At 44.2% G+C, this 17,798-nt stretch overlaps 1 protein-coding gene across 7 annotated transcripts in view; it reads right to left on the reverse strand.

Annotated features, from left to right (window-relative positions):
• The window catches only part of LOC129869681 (protein PRRC2C-like), a 45,052-nt gene that overhangs the window by 6,925 nt on the left and 20,329 nt on the right, over positions 1–17,798 (reverse strand). Inside the window, exons 15-29 of one of the 7 annotated variants that reach the window (XM_055944328.1) lie at positions 17,051–17,193; positions 11,939–12,093; positions 11,393–11,789; positions 10,739–10,824; positions 10,403–10,597; positions 10,004–10,264; positions 9,688–9,876; positions 9,422–9,608; positions 9,077–9,277; positions 8,377–8,498; positions 8,083–8,243; positions 7,683–7,935; positions 7,401–7,508; positions 7,068–7,262; positions 6,771–6,874 (exon numbers count right to left, since the gene is read on the reverse strand). In XM_055944328.1, the coding sequence (XP_055800303.1) occupies positions 6,771–6,874; positions 7,068–7,262; positions 7,401–7,508; positions 7,683–7,935; positions 8,083–8,243; positions 8,377–8,498; positions 9,077–9,277; positions 9,422–9,608; positions 9,688–9,876; positions 10,004–10,264; positions 10,403–10,597; positions 10,739–10,824; positions 11,393–11,789; positions 11,939–12,093; positions 17,051–17,193 (2,757 nt within the window). Of the gene's footprint in view, positions 1–6,770; positions 6,875–7,067; positions 7,263–7,400; positions 7,509–7,682; positions 7,936–8,082; positions 8,247–8,376; positions 8,499–9,076; positions 9,278–9,421; positions 9,609–9,687; positions 9,877–10,003; positions 10,265–10,402; positions 10,598–10,738; positions 10,825–11,392; positions 11,790–11,938; positions 12,094–17,050; positions 17,194–17,798 lie in introns of all 7 variants that reach the window. The other 6 variants (XM_055944327.1, XM_055944331.1, XM_055944329.1 and 3 more) reach the window with 6 other exon arrangements.

The raw sequence follows: 17,798 nt of genomic DNA on the forward strand, positions 1-17,798 counted from the left end.
TTACCTGTAAGGACTAGGTGTAGTGGTAGTGTGTGAATGTGTGTTACCTGTAAGGACTAGGTGTAGTGGTAGTGTGTGAATGTGTGTTACCTGTAAGGACTAGGTGTAGTGGTAGTGTGTGAATGTGTGTTACCTGTAAGGACTAGGTGTAGTGGTAGTGTGTGAATGTGTGTTACCTGTAAGGACTAGGTGTAGTTTGTGTGAATGTGTGTTACCTGTAAGGACTAGATGTAGTGTGTGTGAATGTGTGTTACCTGTAAGGACTAGGTGTAGTGGTAGTGTGTGAATGTGTGTTACCTGTAAGGACTAGGTGTAGTGGTAGTGTGTGAATGTGTGTTGCCTGTAAGGACTAGGTGTAGTGTGTGAATGTGTGTTACCTGTAAGGACTAGATGTAGTGGTAGTGTGTGAATGTGTGTTACCTGTAAGGACTAGATGTAGTGGTAGTGTGTGAATGTGTGTTACCTGTAAGGACTAGGTGTAGTGTGTGAATGTGTGTTACCTGTAAGGACTAGGTGTAGTGGTAGTGTGTGAATGTGTGTTACCTGTAAGGACTAGGTGTAGTGGTAGTGTGTGAATGTGTGTTACCTGTAAGGACTAGGTGTAGTGGTAGTGTGTGAATGTGTGTTACCTGTAAGGACTAGGTGTAGTGGTAGTGTGTGAATGTGTGTTACCTGTAAGGACTAGGTGTAGTGGTAGTGTGTGAATGTGTGTTACCTGTAAGGACTAGGTGTAGTGGTAGTGTGTGAATATGTGTTACCTGTAAGGACTAGGTGTAGTGGTAGTGTGTGAATGTGTGTTACCTGTAAGGACTAGGTGTAGTGGTAGTGTGTGAATGTGTGTTACCTGTAAGGACTAGGTGTAGTGGTAGTGTGTGAATGTGTGTTACCTGTAAGGACTAGGTGTAGTGGTAGTGTGTGAATGTGTGTTACCTGTAAGGACTAGGTGTAGTTTGTGTGAATGTGTGTTACCTGTAAGGACTAGATGTAGTGTGTGTGAATGTGTGTTACCTGTAAGGACTAGGTGTAGTGGTAGTGTGTGAATGTGTGTTACCTGTAAGGACTAGGTGTAGTGGTAGTGTGTGAATGTGTGTTGCCTGTAAGGACTAGGTGTAGTGTGTGAATGTGTGTTACCTGTAAGGACTAGATGTAGTGGTAGTGTGTGAATGTGTGTTACCTGTAAGGACTAGGTGTAGTGTGTGAATGTGTGTTACCTGTAAGGACTAGGTGTAGTGGTAGTGTGTGAATGTGTGTTACCTGTAAGGACTAGGTGTAGTGGTAGTGTGTGAATGTGTGTTACCTGTAAGGACTAGGTGTAGTGGTAGTGTGTGAATGTGTGTTACCTGTAAGGACTAGGTGTAGTGGTAGTGTGTGAATGTGTGTTACCTGTAAGGACTAGGTGTAGTGGTAGTGTGTGAATGTGTGTTACCTGTAAGGACTAGATGTAGTGGTAGTGTGTGAATGTGTGTTACCTGTAAGGACTAGGTGTAGTGGTAGTGTGTGAATATGTGTTACCTGTAAGGACTAGGTGTAGTGGTAGTGTGTGAATATGTGTTACCTGTAAGGACTAGGTGTAGTGGTAGTGTGTGAATGTGTGTTACCTGTAAGGACTAGATGTAGTGGTAGTGTGTGAATGTGTGTTACCTGTAAGGACTAGGTGTAGTGTGTGAATGTGTGAATGTGTGTTACCTGTAAGGACTAGTTGTAGTGTGTGAATGTGTGTTACCTGTAAGGACTAGATGTAGTGTGTGAATGTGTGTTACCTGTAAGGACTAGATGTAGTGGTAGTGTGTGAATGTGTGTTACCTGTAAGGACTAGGTGTAGTGTGTGAATGTGTGAATGTGTGTTACCTGTAAGGACTAGATGTAGTGGTAGTATGTGAATATGTGTTACCTGTAAGGACTAGGTGTAGTGGTAGTGTGTGAATGTGTGTTACCTGTAAGGACTAGATGTAGTGGTAGTGTGTGAATGTGTGTTACCTGTAAGGACTAGGTGTAGTGGTAGTGTGTGAATGTGTGTTACCTGTAAGGACTAGATGTAGTGGTAGTGTGTGAATATGTGTTACCTGTAAGGACTAGGTGTAGTGGTAGTGTGTGAATGTGTGTTACCTGTAAGGACTAGGTGTAGTGGTAGTGTGTGAATGTGTGTTACCTGTAAGGACTAGGTGTAGTGGTAGTGTGTGAATGTGTGTTACCTGTAAGGACTAGGTGTAGTGGTAGTGTGTGAATGTGTGTTACCTGTAAGGACTAGGTGTAGTGGTAGTGTGTGAATGTGTGTTACCTGTAAGGACTAGGTGTAGTGTGTGAATGTGTGAATGTGTGTTACCTGTAAGGACTAGATGTAGTGTGTGAATGTGTGTTACCTGTAAGGACTAGATGTAGTGTGTGAATGTGTGTTACCTGTAAGGACTAGGTGTAGTGGTAGTGTGTGAATGTGTGTTACCTGTAAGGACTAGGTGTAGTGTGTGAATGTGTGAATGTGTGTTACCTGTAAGGACTAGGTGTAGTGTGTGAATGTGTGAATGTGTGTTACCTGTAAGGACTAGGTGTAGTGTGTGAATGTGTGAATGTGTGTTACCTGTAAGGACTAGGTGTAGTGTGTGAATGTGTGAATGTGTGTTACCTGTAAGGACTAGGTGTAGTGTGTGAATGTGTGTTACCTGTAAGGACTAGATGTAGTGTGTGAATGTGTGTTACCTGTAAGGACTAGATGTAGTGGTAGTGTGTGAATGTGTGTTACCTGTAAGGACTAGGTGTAGTGTGTGAATGTGTGAATGTGTGTTACCTGTAAGGACTAGATGTAGTGGTAGTATGTGAATATGTGTTACCTGTAAGGACTAGGTGTAGTGGTAGTGTGTGAATGTGTGTTACCTGTAAGGACTAGGTGTAGTGGTAGTGTGTGAATATGTGTTACCTGTAAGGACTAGGTGTAGTGGTAGTGTGTGAATGTGTGTTACCTGTAAGGACTAGATGTAGTGGTAGTGTGTGAATATGTGTTACCTGTAAGGACTAGATGTAGTGGTAGTGTGTGAATGTGTGTTACCTGTAAGGACTAGATGTAGTGGTAGTGTGTGAATGTGTGTTACCTGTAAGGACTAGGTGTAGTGGTAGTGTGTGAATGTGTGTTACCTGTAAGGACTAGATGTAGTGGTAGTGTGTGAATATGTGTTACCTGTAAGGACTAGGTGTAGTGGTAGTGTGTGAATGTGTGTTACCTGTAAGGACTAGGTGTAGTGGTAGTGTGTGAATGTGTGTTACCTGTAAGGACTAGGTGTAGTGGTAGTGTGTGAATGTGTGTTACCTGTAAGGACTAGATGTAGTGGTAGTGTGTGAATATGTGTTACCTGTAAGGACTAGGTGTAGTGGTAGTGTGTGAATGTGTGTTACCTGTAAGGACTAGGTGTAGTGGTAGTGTGTGAATGTGTGTTACCTGTAAGGACTAGGTGTAGTGGTAGTGTGTGAATGTGTGTTACCTGTAAGGACTAGGTGTAGTGGTAGTGTGTGAATGTGTGTTACCTGTAAGGACTAGGTGTAGTGGTAGTGTGTGAATGTGTGTTACCTGTAAGGACTAGGTGTAGTGTGTGAATGTGTGAATGTGTGTTACCTGTAAGGACTAGATGTAGTGTGTGAATGTGTGTTACCTGTAAGGACTAGGTGTAGTGGTAGTGTGTGAATGTGTGTTACCTGTAAGGACTAGGTGTAGTGTGTGAATGTGTGAATGTGTGTTACCTGTAAGGACTAGGTGTAGTGTGTGAATGTGTGAATGTGTGTTACCTGTAAGGACTAGGTGTAGTGTGTGAATGTGTGAATGTGTGTTACCTTTAAGGACTAGGTGTAGTGTGTGAATGTGTGTTACCTGTAAGGACTAGATGTAGTGTGTGAATGTGTGTTACCTGTAAGGACTAGGTGTAGTGTGTGAATGTGTGAATGTGTGTTACCTGTAAGGACTAGGTGTAGTGTGTGAACGTGTGTTACCTGTAAGGACTAGATGTAGTGTGTGAATGTGTGTTACCTGTAAGGACTAGGTGTAGTGGTAGTGTGTGAATGTGTGTTACCTGTAAGGACTAGGTGTAGTGTGTGAATGTGTGTTGCCTGTAAGGACTAGGTGTAGTGTGTGAATATGTGTTACCTGTAAGGACTAGATGTAGTGGTACTGTGTGAATGTGTGTTACCTGTAAGGACTAGGTGTAGTGTGTGAATGTGTGTTACCTGTAAGGACTAGATGTAGTGGTAGTGTGTGAATATGTGTTACCTGTAAGGACTAGGTGTAGTGGTAGTGTGTGAATGTGTGTTACCTGTAAGGACTAGGTGTAGTGGTAGTGTGTGAATATGTGTTACCTGTAAGGACTAGGTGTAGTGGTAGTGTGTGAATGTGTGTTACCTGTAAGGTGTAGTGGTAGTGTGTGAATATGTGTTACCTGTAAGGACTAGGTGTAGTTTGTGTGAATGTGTGTTACCTGTAAGGACTAGGTGTAGTGTGTGAATGTGTGTTACCTGTAAGGACTAGGTGTAGTGTGTGAATGTGTGTTACCTGTAAGGACTAGATGTAGTGGTAGTGTGTGAATATGTGTTACCTGTAAGGACTAGATGTAGTGGTAGTGTGTGAATGTGTGTTACCTGTAAGGACTAGGTGTAGTGTGTGAATGTGTGTTACCTGTAAGGACTAGATGTAGTGGTAGTGTGTGAATGTGTGTTACCTGTAAGGACTAGATGTAGTGGTAGTGTGTGAATGTGTGTTACCTGTAAGGACTAGGTGTAGTGGTAGTGTGTGAATGTGTGTTACCTGTAAGGACTAGGTGTAGTGGTAGTGTGTGAATGTGTGTTACCTGTAAGGACTAGGTGTAGTGTGTGAATGTGTGTTGCCTGTAAGGACTAGGTGTAGTGTGTGAATATGTGTTACCTGTAAGGACTAGATGTAGTGGTACTGTGTGAATGTGTGTTACCTGTAAGGACTAGGTGTAGTGTGTGAATGTGTGTTACCTGTAAGGACTAGATGTAGTGGTAGTGTGTGAATATGTGTTACCTGTAAGGACTAGGTGTAGTGGTAGTGTGTGAATGTGTGTTACCTGTAAGGACTAGGTGTAGTGGTAGTGTGTGAATATGTGTTACCTGTAAGGACTAGGTGTAGTGGTAGTGTGTGAATGTGTGTTACCTGTAAGGTGTAGTGGTAGTGTGTGAATATGTGTTACCTGTAAGGACTAGGTGTAGTTTGTGTGAATGTGTGTTACCTGTAAGGACTAGGTGTAGTGTGTGAATGTGTGTTACCTGTAAGGACTAGGTGTAGTGTGTGAATGTGTGTTACCTGTAAGGACTAGATGTAGTGGTAGTGTGTGAATATGTGTTACCTGTAAGGACTAGATGTAGTGGTAGTGTGTGAATGTGTGTTACCTGTAAGGACTAGGTGTAGTGTGTGAATGTGTGTTACCTGTAAGGACTAGATGTAGTGGTAGTGTGTGAATGTGTGTTACCTGTAAGGACTAGATGTAGTGGTAGTGTGTGAATGTGTGTTACCTGTAAGGACTAGGTGTAGTGGTAGTGTGTGAATGTGTGTTACCTGTAAGGACTAGGTGTAGTGGTAGTGTGTGAATGTGTGTTACCTGTAAGGTGTAGTGGTAGTGTGTGAATATGTGTTACCTGTAAGGACTAGGTGTAGTTTGTGTGAATGTGTGTTACCTGTAAGGACTAGATGTAGTGTGTGTGAATGTGTGTTACCTGTAAGGACTAGATGTAGTGTGTGTGAATGTGTGTTACCTGTAAGGACTAGATGTAGTGTGTGTGTGAATGTGTGTTACCTGTAAGGACTAGATGTAGTGTGTGAATGTGTGTTACCTGTAAGGACTAGATGTAGTGTGTGAATGTGTGTTACCTGTAAGGACTAGATGTAGTGTGTGAATGTGTGTTACCTGTAAGGACTAGATGTAGTGTGTGAATGTGTGTTACCTGTAAGGACTAGATGTAGTGTGTGAATGTGTGTTACCTGTAAGGACTAGGTGTAGTGTGTGAATGTGTGTTACCTGTAAGGACTAGGTGTAGTGGTAGTGTGTGAATGTGTGTTACCTGTAAGGTGTAGTGGTAAGTGTGTGAATATGTGTTACCTGTAAGGACTAGGTGTAGTTTGTGTGAATGTGTGTTACCTGTAAGGACTAGATGTAGTGTGTGTGAATGTGTGTTACCTGTAAGGACTAGATGTAGTGTGTGTGTGAATGTGTGTTACCTGTAAGGACTAGATGTAGTGTGTGAATGTGTGTTACCTGTAAGGACTAGATGTAGTGTGTGAATGTGTGTTACCTGTAAGGACTAGATGTAGTGTGTGAATGTGTGTTACCTGTAAGGACTAGATGTAGTGTGTGAATGTGTGTTACCTGTAAAGACTAGGTGAAGTGTGTGAATGTGTATTACCTGTAAGGACTAGATGTAGTGTGTGAATGTGTGTTACCTGTAAGGACTAGATGTAGTGTGTGAATGTGTGTTACCTGTAAGGACTAGATGTAGTGTGTGAATGTGTATTACCTGTAAGGACTAGGTGTAGTGTGTGAATGTGTGTTACCTGTAAGGACTAGGTGAAGTGTGTGAATGTGTATTACCTGTAAGGACTAGATGTAGTGTGTGAATGTGTATTACCTGTAAGGACTAGATGTAGTTTGTGTGAATGTGTATTACCTGTAAGGACTAGATGTAGTTTGTGTGAATGTGTATTACCTGTAAGGACTAGATGTAGTGTGTGAATGTGTGTTACCTGTAAGGACTAGATGTAGTGTGTGAATGTGTATTACCTGTAAGGACTAGATGTAGGGGTAGTGCTCCTAGCGCTATGAGGAGTTGTCCCAGGCTTCATGTCCATCCCACTGCCAAACAGCTTCAGGTCCATCTCACACATCTGGATAGAAACACACAGACACACATTACGTAATGTACTGCTAGCATCTCATCAACACAATTCTTACACACACACACACGCAAAATACATAATACAGGTAGCTATTATACCATTAGGCCATGAAAGGGCTTTGAGACATACACAAGTCTGTCTCTCACACATCCAGAACTTTGTATCATTCCCTGGTGAGTACCTTGCTGGAGGGGGGCTGCATCACGCTGTGTGTGTGTCCGAAGGGTCCCCTGTAGGGCTGGGAGACTGGGGGCTGGCGGCTGAGGCTGGGGGGCTGGGCCTGGGGAGGGGTGGGGGGCAGAGCCAGGAGGGGCTGGCTGCCCCCGGAACCATAGTTAGGAAGACCGAGCTGGGAGCCTGGCATAGGGACTTGCACCTAGAGAGAGGGAGGGCGGGAGAGAAAGAGGAGGAGATTGGGAGGGGTGAGTTAGTTGCAATGTCACAACTGTCTGTTTTGACAATCTGTTCCTTTTGCAGAAGTTAGCCTCTGAAAGTGTGTAAATTATGTGTATACCTGCTGCATGGCAGAGCTAGGAGACTGTGTGTTACTATAGTAACTGCTCTGTCCGTGTTGTTGCACCTGTCCTGAGTACAGGTTAGAATGTGGACTCATCCCCTGACGCTGGCGCGAGAGAGAAGAGAGCGAGAGAGGGTTAGGACAATAACATTATCTGATCACGTCTTACAAAGCTCTTGTATGACCACATATAAGCTTGCTTCAGCATTTACAAAGATAGCATGAGTTCTCAACAGTTATCAATAGATTCTAAGAGAGTTGGAACTACGTTGTGTGTACCTTATTCCATACCTGCAGTAGGTGTGTGTCTATCAGCTGGGATCCTCCCATGCCAGAGGGCTGGTTGAGCTGTGGTTCAAACAGGATGGGGATGTGTTGTGTGTGTGTGTTGGAGGGCTGCTGGTAGGCCAGGCTGGACTGGGGCTTGCCCAGGTCATGGCCCCCAACACCAGGGTAGCTGTGGAGAGATGGCCCTGATAACATCATGGGACTGGGCTGGGACAGACTGCTCTGCATAAAGGCCTGCTGTGATCTGAAGGACAGAGGAAGGGAGATGAGAGAAGAGAGTTAAAATAGTGTGATCAAACACAAACACACCTCTTACCAGTCAGAATGACACAAAATTTGACCCAAACAGCATTATTTGATAAATACACATCATTGTGTGTGTGTTTGTTACCTATAAGGCTGCAGTGAAGAACTGAAGAGGTCCTGTGGCTGGGAGACGGGAGGTCCGGTGCTGAGGCTTAGCTGGGCCTGGTGAGAGTGTGTGTGTGTGTGTTGGTGCTGCCCCTGTAGGGGAGCATAGATTGGGATAGGAATCTGCTGCACCGCCGCCTGCTGCTGGAGGGGAGAAAATAAGGCCTTATAAGGCTTCACGGAGGGAGAATAAGGCTTCACAAGAGTTGAATAAGGCTACATTAAAGGCAGTTTAAGCTTGAAGTCGTGTTAAAGAGATCCTTGTAGTGTGTACCTGTGAGAGTCTAGGCTGGTAGCTCTGCTGCTGGTGCTGTGTCAGAGGTGCCAGGCGGGAGTGGGGGTTGCTGAACAGGTGACTGGTGTCCATGTAGAACGCTGGAATCTGTGCTGCAGAGCCTACACACACACACACAGCGCGAGAAGAGGATGAAAACTACTCAAGTCACAAACTCACCACAATTCTGACAAATGCATGACTGTGTGTCCTGAGGACATTTTAAATCACTAGCATCACCTTCACAGTAACATTACAGCAGATCACATAAGGATTGTGAATACATTGACCTTTCTCTAAATAAGTGTCCTCTATGAGACATGAGGTAATTATGGCCTACATGAGCCGTGATGGCTGTTCCTGTGGGCTCAGCACTCTCTGATCGAGGCTAATACCTGACCTCCCTATGGGGCCTACTGCACTGCAGTAAGCTCTATAGCTAGCATCCCAATGAGAGGCTCACTCAGCCATCACTGATACGACACGAGAGGAGCACAACACTAAATGGCTTTCTCATCAAAAGCGTTACACCTCCATACCCATTTAACAGAACTGTTTTCATTCAGGTTTAGTAGTATCTGCTAGACTAAGTCTAAGTAGGGCCAAGTCATTTCCTGGTGAGGTCATGTAGTTAAGGAAAGACTCCTGGCCCTAGTCATACCGCTAAGTGCATACAAGTCAGATGTGTTTGAGGACTCACCTGCTGCAGACTGGGAGACGTAAACCTGTGGAGTCTGTTGCTGCTGGGGAAGCAGGGGGGCCACACAGCCCAGCTGGGAGAAGCTGGGCCCGCCCATGGATCCAGTTTGCAGCTGCTGGGGTTTCACCTTGCAGATGTTGGGGGGGTCAGAGGCCGTGGTGGTCTTAGTGCTCAGAGCGGACGTGGTGTATGTCCCAGCACCTGGGGGGGCGTGACAGGAGATGGAGGGGGGAGGAAGCTAGATGTCACTACACCCAGTTGCTGTTGATGTGGGTGATGTTGCCCAACCGTCAATCCATTTAGTATTAGTGTAAAAACATTGTATAACAAGTATTATTGACTTACAAAGAAAGACTGTACCTGTCAGAGAAGTGCTTGGTGTGACAGAGGCTACTGGTATCTGAGGCATGGAGACAGAAGAGAAGGAGGAGTAGGAAGAGGAGGTGCAGGAGGTGATGGGAGAAGAGGTGACAGGAGAACTCTTTTCTACCAGGCTGGGGGAGTTCTCCCACGCTTTACGGGCTGACTCCATCTTACAAAAGAAATAAGATAACGTATTAGAAGCAGATTGACACCGTATGCATAGAAGGGTATGTTGTGTGTATGTGTACCTTCAGTGTGAGGTCAACAGAAGCAGGAGAGACAGTACTGAGGCTGGAGCTCTGCTGTAAGGCCTCTCTACGAGGGAGAGGGTGAGGCAGGGCCACGTTGGCCACCAGGCTCTCCTCCATCTTACTCCCTCCAGTAGGAACGCTGTCAGCCAGAGAGGAAGAGGGGGTGGTGTAGTCGGTCACTGACTCCTGGCAGGGGGAGGGTTAGGAGCAGACAAGTTTAAGTCAATAGAACTGGAATGAATGGAGCATTCATGAATGTGGTGGATAGACTGGTGGCCATATTGGGTATACCATACCAACCATCCCCTCTCACCTTGGAGCTGCTGGCGTACTCAGCCGAGGGTATGGTGATCATCCCCTCGATATCGCCCCCTAGCTCAGGAACAGAGGCGTCTGTGTTGGGGGGGCTGGAATCTACTGCTCTGTTGGTCCCTCCTCCTGGTACTATCCCCCCATCAAGACATTCTTCCCCCCCCACACGGACGTCCTTAGCCTTGCGGTTACGCAGAGAGCGTTCTTTACCAATAGGGCCAGGCTTGTACTCCTTAGGCTCTACTGGCTCCATGTCAGGGAGCTGGAAGTAGAGAAGAGATACAGTTCAAGTTGAGAAAATATGAAGAGTAATGTGAATGTAATTCTTTGCACAAACATATCAGTCACTATGGATTTTCTGAGTATTTGTGTCAGTCAGTGTGTGTGTTTAGTACCCTACCTTCTGTGTTTTGATAGGTCCAGCGCGGGGCTGTTTCTGTCTCTGTTCTTTAGGAGCAGGTAGTTTGTTGTCAGGTCCAGGCTCAAGCATGGCTGGTACACCATCGCTGTCTGTACTGCCAGCTGAGGACGGGGCTCCAAACTGGATACTGTCCATCCCTAGATCCACACTGCCTTCTGAGCCAGGCTTCACTCCCTACAACACACAAAGGCACTTTAACTAACCAACCCCTTTATTTGCAGCCACAATAAAACAGAACGAATCCATAGCAAGTCAGTCTGTTGTACAATACAGGTTGTGAAACAAGATATTGAGAGCAAGAGAGGAGGTCCGTACCTCAGGAGTGACAGTCCCAGTGAAGGAGGTGAGAGGTTTGTTCCAGGCACTGACTGAAGGAGGCTGAGGAGGGCTGATCGGTCCAACTGAAACACACACAACAGATGAGACCAAGCATATGAAAAACCCTACCTCATGTATAATTCTTTTATTTTTTTTCCCCCTTTCTACCCAATTTCATGATATCCAATTGGTAGTTACAGTCTTGTCCCATCACTGCAACTCCCCTATGGACTCAGGAGAGGCGAAGGTTGAGAGTCATGTGTCCTCCGAAACACAACCCTGACAAGCCGCACTGCTTCTTGACACACTGCTCGCTTAACCCAGAAGCCAGCCGCACCAATGAGTCGGAGGAAACACCGTACAGCTGGCGACCAAAGTCAGCACGCATGCACCGGGCCTGCCACAAGGCATTGCTAGAGCGCGATCGGACAAGGAAATCCCGGCCGGCCAAACCCTCCCCTATCCCGGACGACGCTGGGCCAATTGTGCGCCGCCTCATGAGTCTTTGTCGCGACACAGCCTAAGATCGAACCCTGGTCTGTAGTGACGCTGCGATGCAGTGCCTGAGACCGCTGCGCTACTCAGGAGATGTACACGTTTTAACTAACGAAACGTCATCTCGTTGTGAAAAATTACTGTTGTGTGACTCACGTTTCTTGACGTCAGGGAGTATGGTGGATCCGGTCACCTTGTTCTCCCAGAGTTCCGTACCGAGAGTGCTGTGGGGCTGCGTGAGCAGGGCCACAGAGGGAAGGGGAGTCTTGGAGATGAAGTCCACAGTGGTGGGGGTAGGGGCGGGGGGTAGGGTGGCCACAGAGCCTTCCAGAGTCTGGGGAGAGGCAGCAGGCTGGGAGGGGGGAGGGAGCTGGGAGGCAGATAGGAGGGGCTGGGGTTGTTGGGGGGGAGGTGAGGGCTGCTGTGGCTGTGAGGCTTGCTGTGGTTGTTGTTGTGATGCTTGTTGATGATAATGCTGCTGTTTTTTGGCGAATCTTGGTGGCAGCTTGCTTCCTCCTCTCCCCTTTTCCCCTGATCCTTTCTTCCCATAGTGCTATAAACCGACACAAGGCAACGACATACATGTTAGGGATGTCGGATGTTAGGGTCCTATGGTCCTCAGTGTGAATAAAAGTATTGTGTTTAGTTAATACAGGAATAACTGCCTCCCAGCGGTGAATTGCACACTCTGCCTCTCCTCACCTGTGTAGTCTGCTCCTCTTTCTTCCTCCTCTCCTCGTCCTGTAGTCGTTTCTGTTGTTTGCGTGAGACCACCTCAGTGAAGCCGTCATCTGTAGTGTTAGACTGGGGGTCCTCTAAGGTTGTCACCTCTGGATGGTCATCTATGATCACCACACCTACAGGACAGCACACAAAGTGAAATCAGTTCCATGGACTAGGTACAAGTTCTAGAACAATAGAATCTGTCAAATTCAGTATTGAGTATGGCTGTGACGATACCAGCAACGCAATATTTTTTCCTGCTGTATGCAAAATAGTGTGTGCTATAGCTTGGAAAATAAATAAAGACAACAGAATGTTTGTTTCCAACAAAAGGGCTGTTTTCCTAAAGAAGTTAAATTCGCTTCGTGTTCCGTTTCCTTGCCACGACACTAACGAGCATTGCAATACTGGTATCGTCCCGGCCCTAGTACTGAGCCAATAAAGCATTACAGTACCCATAGCATATTGAAAAATATATACAGTACAGGTCAATAGTTGACACACCTACTCAAAGGTTTTTCTTTCTTTTGACTCTTTTCTACACTGTAGAATAATAGTGAAGACATCAAAACTATGAAATAACATATGGAATCATGTAGTTACCAAAAAAGTGTTAAACAAATCAAAGTATATTGTATATTTGAGATTCTCAAAGTAGCCACCCTTTGCCTTCTTATTGGTGTCCTTCGGAAGTGGTTTCTTTGCAGCAAATCGACCACGAAGGCCTGATTCCCAAATAATTTAAAAGCTTCAGAGTTCAAGTAACAGGCATATGGCAACATCAACTGTTCAGAGGAGACTGCGTAAATTAGGCCTTCATGGTCGAATTGCTGCAAAGAAACCACTACTAAAGGACACCAATAATAAGAGGAAAAGACTTGCTTGGGCCAAGAAACACGAGCAATGGGCATTATATGGGTGGAAATCTGTCCTTTGGTCTGATGAGTCCAAATTTGAGATTGTGGGTTCCAACCGCTGTGTCTTTGAGAGACACAGAGTAGGTAAACGGATGATCTCCGCCTGTGTGGTTCCCACTGTGAAGCATGGGGGAGGAGGTGTGATGGTGCTTTGCTGGTGACACAGTCAGTGATTTAATTAGAATTCAAGGCACACTTAATCAGCATGGCTACCACAGCATTCTGCAGTGATACACCATCCCATCTGGTTTGCAATTAGTGGGACTATCATTTGTTTTTCAACAGTACAATGACCCAACACACCTCCAGGCCGTGTAAGGGCTATTTGACAAAGAAGGAGAGTGATGAGGGCTGCATCAGATGCCTGGCCTCCACAATCACCAGGCAACCCAATTGAGATGGTTAGGGATGAGTTGGACTGCAGAGTGAAGGAATAGCAACCAACAAGTGCTCAGCATATATGTGGGAACTCCTTCAAGACTGTTGGAAAAGCATTCCTCATGAAGCTGGTTGAGAGAATGCCACGAGTGTGCAAAGCTGGCATCAAGGCAAAGGGTGGCTACTTTGAAGAATAAAATAGATTTAGATTTGTTTTACACTTTTTGGTTACTACATGATTCCATATGTTATTTCATAGTTTGTCTTCACTATTATTCTATAATGTAGAAAATAGTAAAATAAAGAAAAACCCTTGAATGAGTAGGTGTGTCCAAACTTTTGACTGGTACTGTATATAATTTACTGATGGACACTAGATAGTAGGGGTTTGATACGCATCGAGATTAGAGGTCGACCGATTTCAAGTTTTTATAACAATCGGTAACCGGCCTTTTTGTATGCCAATTATGGCCGGTTACATTGCAAACCACTGCGTGGCAGGCTGACCACCTGTTTCGCAAGTGCAGCATCAAAAGGACCTTGTGGCTGCAAGGAGCCAAGGTAAATTGCTAGCTAGCATTAAACTTATCTTGTAAAAAATGTAAAAAACAATCTTCACATAATCACTAGTTAATTACACATGGTTGATGATATTACTAGGTTAACTAGCTTGTTCTGCATTGCATATAATCAATGCGGTGCCTGTTCTTCTTATGGCTGGGGGGCAGTATTGCGTAGCTTGGATGAATAAGGTGCCCAGAGTAAACTGCCTGCTACTCAGGCCCAGAAGCTACGATATGCAGTATATTAGTAGATTTGGATAGAAAACTCTGAAGTTTCTAAAACGGTTTGAATGATGTCTGTGAGTATAACAGAACTCATATGGCAGGCAAACACCTGAAAAGAAATCCAACCAGGAAGTGGGAAATCTGAGGTTTGTAGGTTTTCATGTCTTTCCCTATCCAATATACAGTGTCTATGGGGTCATATTGCACTTCCTAAGGCTTCCACTAGATGTCAACAGTCTTTATAACCTTGTTTCAGGCTTCTATTGTGAAGGGGGAGATAATAAGAGCTGTTTGAGTCAGGTGTCTGGCAGAATGCCATGAGCTCAGTCAGGCGCGCACCCGTGAGTTAGCTGCGTTCCTTTTCCTTTCTAAAGACAAAGGATTTGTCTGGTTGGAATATTATTGAAGATTTATGTTAAAAACATCCTAAAGATTGATTCTATACATCGTTTGACATGTTTCTACGAACTGTAATAACTTTTTTGACTTTTCGTCTGGACTAAGTGCCTGCGCCTCTTGAATTTGGATTTGTGAACTAAACGCGCGAACAAAAAGGAGGTATTTGGACATAAATGGACTTTATCGAACAAAACAAACATTTGTGGAACTGGGATTCCTAGGAGTGCATTCTGATGAAGATCATTAAAGGTAAGTGAAAATTTATAATGCCATTTCTGACTTCTGTTGACTCCACAACATGGCGGGTATCTGTATGGCTTGTTTTGGTCTCTGAGCTCTGTATTCAGATTATTGCATGGTGTGCTTTTTCCGTAAAGCTTTTTTGAAATATGACACAGCGGTTGCATTAAGGAGTAGTATATCTTTAATTCCATGTATAACACTTGTATTTTCATCAACATTTATTATGAGTATTTTTGTAAATTGATGTGGCTCTGCAAAATCACCGGATGTTTGAGGCAAAACATTACTGAACATAACGCGCCAATGTAAACTGAGATTCTTGGATATAAATATGAACTTTATCGAACAAAACATACATGTATTGTGTAACATGAAGTCCTATGAGTGTAATCTGATGAAGGTCAAAGGTTAGCGATTCATTTTCTCTCTATTTGTGCTTTTTGTGACTTCTCGTCGGCTGGAAAAATGGCTGTTTTTCTGTGACTTGGCGCTGACCTAGCATAATCGCATGGTATGCTTTCGTCGTAAAGCCTTTTTGAAATCGGACACTGTGGTGGGATTAACAACGTTTATCTTTAAAATGGTGTATAATACTTGTATGTTTGAGGAATTTAAATTATGAGATTTGGGTTTGAATTTGGCGCCCTGCACTTTCACTGGCTGTTGTCAAATCGATCCCGTTAACGGGATTTCATCCATAAGAAGTTATTAATTTATCATCGAACAGTGAAGACTTAAAGAAGACTTACAGAAAGTGAAGATTTACAGAAAACATTTGAGCTCTGTCATTGCCAACAAAGGGTATATAACAAAGTATTGAGATAAAGTTTTGTTATTTAGGATTAAAAATCCTACAACGTGATTTTCTGGATTTTTTCCCCTAATTTTGTCTGTCATAGTTGAAGTGTACCTATGATGAAAATTACAGGCCTCATCTTTTTAAGTGGGAGAACTTGCACAATTGGTGGCTGACTAAATACTTTTTTGCTACACTGTATATAAAAATAGTCAGATTATTTGGTATCGGCTTTTTTTGGTCCTCCAATAATCGGCTTCGGCGTTAAAATCATAATCGGGCGACCTCTAATGTAGATACATGGGTTCCGATACGATACAGGAACAATACGTTTAGTTTGAAACGATTCGGTGCAATTTGATTTATGGACTGAATCGATGCGATTTAGGTCGATTCGTCGCTTTAACAATTGTTGCATGAACACATTCATTTTCCATTCTAAATTAATATCTGATACTGATGGAGCTCATGAGCTGGATCTGTCTGAGCCGACTTCTCTGAGCAGAGTGTGAGTATGTGAGAGTGTGTGAGAATGATGTACTGGGTGAGCTGAGACATAGGGCATCTACCACTATCAGATTAGGCAGGGCTATTCATGTTTTGTCCCCCCACTTTCTCATCACCTACTGATTAACTTGTCATATAGCAGATTCAATTGTTTTGAGCTAGTAATATGTCGATACCTATCTTTAAAAATTAGCTATGAAATGTACATAGCCAATTAATATAAATACAGCTTTGGATTTCACCCAGTCTCAAAAGCGAATGGTTTGGAACTTTATGGAGGAGAGCTGCCCTCTCCTCCCATTCCGACCAGTGTGGCTCAAATTATTGTTGAAATTACACCTTTACCCTGTTCATGTAAAAGTGACCAAATGCACTGACTGTAGTAGAACTAACAAAAATATTTTATAAAAAAGGTGAGCCTGGCAATGAAAAGACCCAATCAGCGGTAGCCTACACAGCTACACCGGTAAAACGCAATTTTCTACAGCGCATTTGGTAACAATTACATTGGTTGTCCCTCAATATTGCAAAAGCCATTTTACAAACATCTGAATGCTTTATTTTATTTTACCCTTATTTTACCAGGTAAGTTAACTGAGAACACATTCTCATTTACAGCAATGCCCTGGGAAATAGTTACATGCTGAAGGTGTAGCCTACAAATATTAGAACAGAGGACTACGCTCTCATTTGCGTGAGCAGCTGAGTCTCCCGCACTGTGCACACAGTATATCTGACTAGATCAATGTGATTCTCAGTTATTGTACTTGCATAAAAGTTTGATAGGCTGAAGGAGAGGACGCATCAATTCAGTCAACAGATCAGGTATTTTTGGAACGAGGCAACAACAAAATTAAATAAACTTGTGAACCCGGCGATTCATAACGTTTGGATCGGTTCTCTTACTGATGCATGCTTCGTTTGGATTAGTCAGGGCTCCCGCAGACTGATACACTCACATCTTAATTTTTTAAAACAGGGGACCGATGAGTATGGGCGAATATTTACATCCCTACTGGATAGCAGGTGTGTACATCTGTGTGTGTGCGCGCATTTGTCTCACTGGCATAGTTGTTTAGGTCAAACTGCAACAGAGCGTTCTCCTTCTCCTTGGGTTTCTGTTTGGTCTCGTCCTTCCTGCGTCCAGCAGGGTCTTTACCCCCAGTACGCACCACTCCCCCACCTGGGGCTGAGTCTGGGGCCGCTCTGGAGGGGAGGAGAGAGAGACATGTTAGGGAAAGACAGAGAGATGGAGACAAGAGGACAGGCCACTGTACAGAGAAGCAGCAGATTTATTTAAAAAAAACAAGATGGGCATCCCAATAGTGTAAAACCTTTAGGATCTATAGTAGTTCTTTCTGATAACACAAAATATAGAAGTGTAATAGAGGACATTGCTTTCACATCAGTGAAGGTGAGGAAACACGGAAAGGAAACTGCTTTAGACTATTGAGATGCAGCCAGAAAGGGAGAGGAAGTGATTAGAGGTCGACCGATTAATCGGAATGACCGATTAATTAGGGCATTTCATAACAATCGGAAATCGGTCATTTTGGACACCGATTTGGACTTTTTTTTTAACACCTTTATTTAACTAGGCAAGTCAGTTAAGAACACATTCTTATTTTCAATGACGGCCTAGGAACGGCGGGTTAACTGCCTTGTTCAGGGGCAGAACGACAGAGTTTTACCTTGTCAGCTCGGGGATTCGTTTTTGCAACCTTCCGGTTACTAGTCCAACGCTCTAACCACCTGCCTTACTTTGCACTCCACGAGGAGCCTGCATGGCAGGCTGACTACCTGTTACGCGA

Source organism: Salvelinus fontinalis, chromosome 14 (genome assembly GCF_029448725.1).
Source record: "Salvelinus fontinalis isolate EN_2023a chromosome 14, ASM2944872v1, whole genome shotgun sequence".
Taxonomy (NCBI): domain Eukaryota; kingdom Metazoa; phylum Chordata; class Actinopteri; order Salmoniformes; family Salmonidae; genus Salvelinus; species Salvelinus fontinalis.